At 31.4% G+C, this 2782-nt stretch overlaps 1 protein-coding gene across 1 annotated transcript; it reads left to right on the forward strand.

The window, feature by feature from the left end:
• Positions 1-1197, forward strand: LOC132748507 (melanocyte-stimulating hormone receptor-like). Its single transcript, XM_060738160.1, has one exon. The coding sequence runs from the start codon at positions 1-3 to the stop codon at positions 1195-1197; it is 1197 nt and encodes a 398-aa protein (XP_060594143.1).
• Positions 1198-2782: the final 1585 nt, after the last annotated feature.

Raw genomic sequence — 2782 nt, forward strand, 5'->3', positions numbered from 1 at the left:
ATGTGTGAAACAAACAGTTTCTTGGACAATGTTACTTTGGCAATGAATGAGAACGCGATGGATGTATTAAATTCTTCGTGTGGAAATTTAACACAAGATGACGTCACTGTGGGAAATTCTTCACGTGGAAATTTAACACAAGATGACGTCACTGTGGGAAATTCTTCACGTGCTGGTGGTAACTGGAGAAGTTACGGTAGTTATCAAAAATTTTCATGTGGTTACTGCGACACAGCATGCATATACAGCGCCATTGAGACATTGTTTATCATTGGAATAGTGGCCAACATGTTTGTAATAACACGAGTCATTCGTGACCGGAACTTGCATGACCCGACATTCGTTGCTATAGCTGCTTTAGCTATTGCTGATTTATTGTTTCTTACTCTAAACCTGACAACATCATTTGAAAGAGTTATCTTATCTGTCACGTGCTCATCTCCAGTTATAATAAGTTCACCATATTATATTCTGAAATCCATTTTCTGGTTCTCAGCAAATACACACGTGGCTTTGTTAGCTGTTTTGAGGTATATCACGTTGGCTTATCCGTTAAGAGCTAATGCCTATCTAACAATTAAAAAGGTGATAATATCGTCTATAGTTGTGTGGATAATTGGAATGATAATAACAGGAAGTCTAACAGCACTTATAAATGCAAAAATTATTCTGGCCGGACGATCCCAGGAATTTTTGCTGTATTTATGGTTATCGGTGTACTTTCTGCCGTTAGTTATAACGTGCGTCCTTCATATTTTGAAAATATGTATGGTCAAAGGGTCTATTTCTTTCACGACAACAGACGCCACCCGGAAGTCGATACAGCGCATGTCAAAAATAGTTGTTGTTGTTATTGTAATGGCGGCTGTTCTTCCATTACCAAGACTTATACATAAATGCCTAAAACTTGCTGGACGAGATGTATATCCACCTAGTGATTTTCGAACTCATTTCGGTGAAATCGCGGATTGCTTATTTCTTATTAACAATTTCATCAATCCGTTTATTTATGGATTTATGTCTGAAAAGTTTCGCGGAAGCTTAAAGTCGATGTTCTCTTGGTTACCTGGGGTTAATGAGGACAGTATTGTCACATCCGATACACCATTGTCATCGAGAAAGATGAATTATAATCTAGGAGAAATGCCGAGAAAATACAGTTACGCTGATAGTTTGGACAGCGTTAATGGTGTGTAACTAAACAGATATCTTATAATTGATATTCTATAATGATATCAACATAGATATCTATACAATGTGTTATTATATATAATGACATCATACAAACAAAAATATCGTTATAAACAGTATCATATATAAAGTGATATTAAGTGCTACAATGTAAATAGACTCAAGTATAATTGATATCAAATGTTGAAATAATGCGCTACAATGTAAATAGACTCAAATACAATTGTTATCAATTACTTAAATAATATGCTTCTATGTAAATAGACTCAAGTATAATTGATATCAAATGCTGAAATAATGTGCTACAACGTAAATAGACTCAAGTATAATTGATATCAAATACTGAAATAATGTGCTACAACGTAAATAGACTCAAGTATAATTGATATCAAATACTGAAATAATGTGCTACAACGTAAATAGACTCAAGTATAATTGATATCAAATGCTGAAATAATGTGCTACAACGTAAATAGACTGAAGTATAATTGATATCAAATGCTGAAATAATGTGCTACAATTTGAATAGACTGAAGTACAATTGATATCAAATGTTGAAATAATGCGCTACAATGTAAATAGACTCAAATACAATTGTTATCATTAATTAAATAATATGCTTCTATGTAAATAGACTCAAGTATAATTGATATCAAATGCTGAAATAATGTGCTACAACGTAAATAGACTCAAGTACGAGTATAATTGATATCAAATACTGAAATAATGTGCTACAATAAATTTTATATTGCTTGTAAATTTAGTGTCTATTTTAAGTCATCATGCAATATTGGTGTTGTTATTATAACACATAGTGCCAAATTACTAATAATAAACCTTTGTATATAATATTATATTCATTGTGTGGATCTAATATATACAAAATCAATATTGTTCTGTTTATATATTTCTGTGAAATGTTTGAATTGCTAGTGAATTATCTGTTGTTAAACATTGATATAATAAAGTAACTGTTTTACTTAAATTCAATTATTGCAACAAGAATGTTGTAGAAAGTTTATGTCGCAATAAATCGGGGTAACTAAGCTTATAATAAAATTCCGACAAAAGTAAACATTATTGTTGAATATTGATTGTTTGACAAACTTCTCGTATTTGTATAATAGATAAACACACTAGATAATCTGTTCTTGTTGACTAAAATACCGTCAGCTACATGGACATAAGCTTGTTTCTAAATGTGAAAGTCAAGACAAATTTCCTTTTCATGTTAATAAGAATTAATGTGGTTATTAATTATAAGTACAATGTTAGTAGAGGCTCTTTGAACAATGTATATATACTTATACGGATAAAGATGAATCGTAAAATGTATTTGTTCTTATCATTTGCTTACGCATAAACAGATGTTTGTATCATAGTTTTCTGTTGAGAATCTGTCAGAGTCAAATCGTATACATACACCTTCCCCTCTCGTACAAATCAGATAGCTTCGTGTTTCGATGCTCTTTCTATTACTTCATCTATAATTTTACAAAAAGCTACAAATTGGTAAATTTTCTTCGTAAATGAGTTAACCAGAGTCATAGATAGACACACTTAGGATAATTTCATTACACAGTTAGGAGTA

This window comes from Ruditapes philippinarum, unplaced genomic scaffold (genome assembly GCF_026571515.1).
Source record: "Ruditapes philippinarum isolate M1 unplaced genomic scaffold, ASM2657151v2 ctg7183_1_1_1_1, whole genome shotgun sequence".
Lineage (NCBI taxonomy): Eukaryota > Metazoa > Mollusca > Bivalvia > Venerida > Veneridae > Ruditapes > Ruditapes philippinarum.

Excerpts from the sequence above, each read along its gene's own strand:
- LOC132748507 (XM_060738160.1), top strand. The coding sequence starts at position 1 with ATGTGTGAAACAAACAGTTTCTTGGACAATGTTACTTTGGCAATGAAT.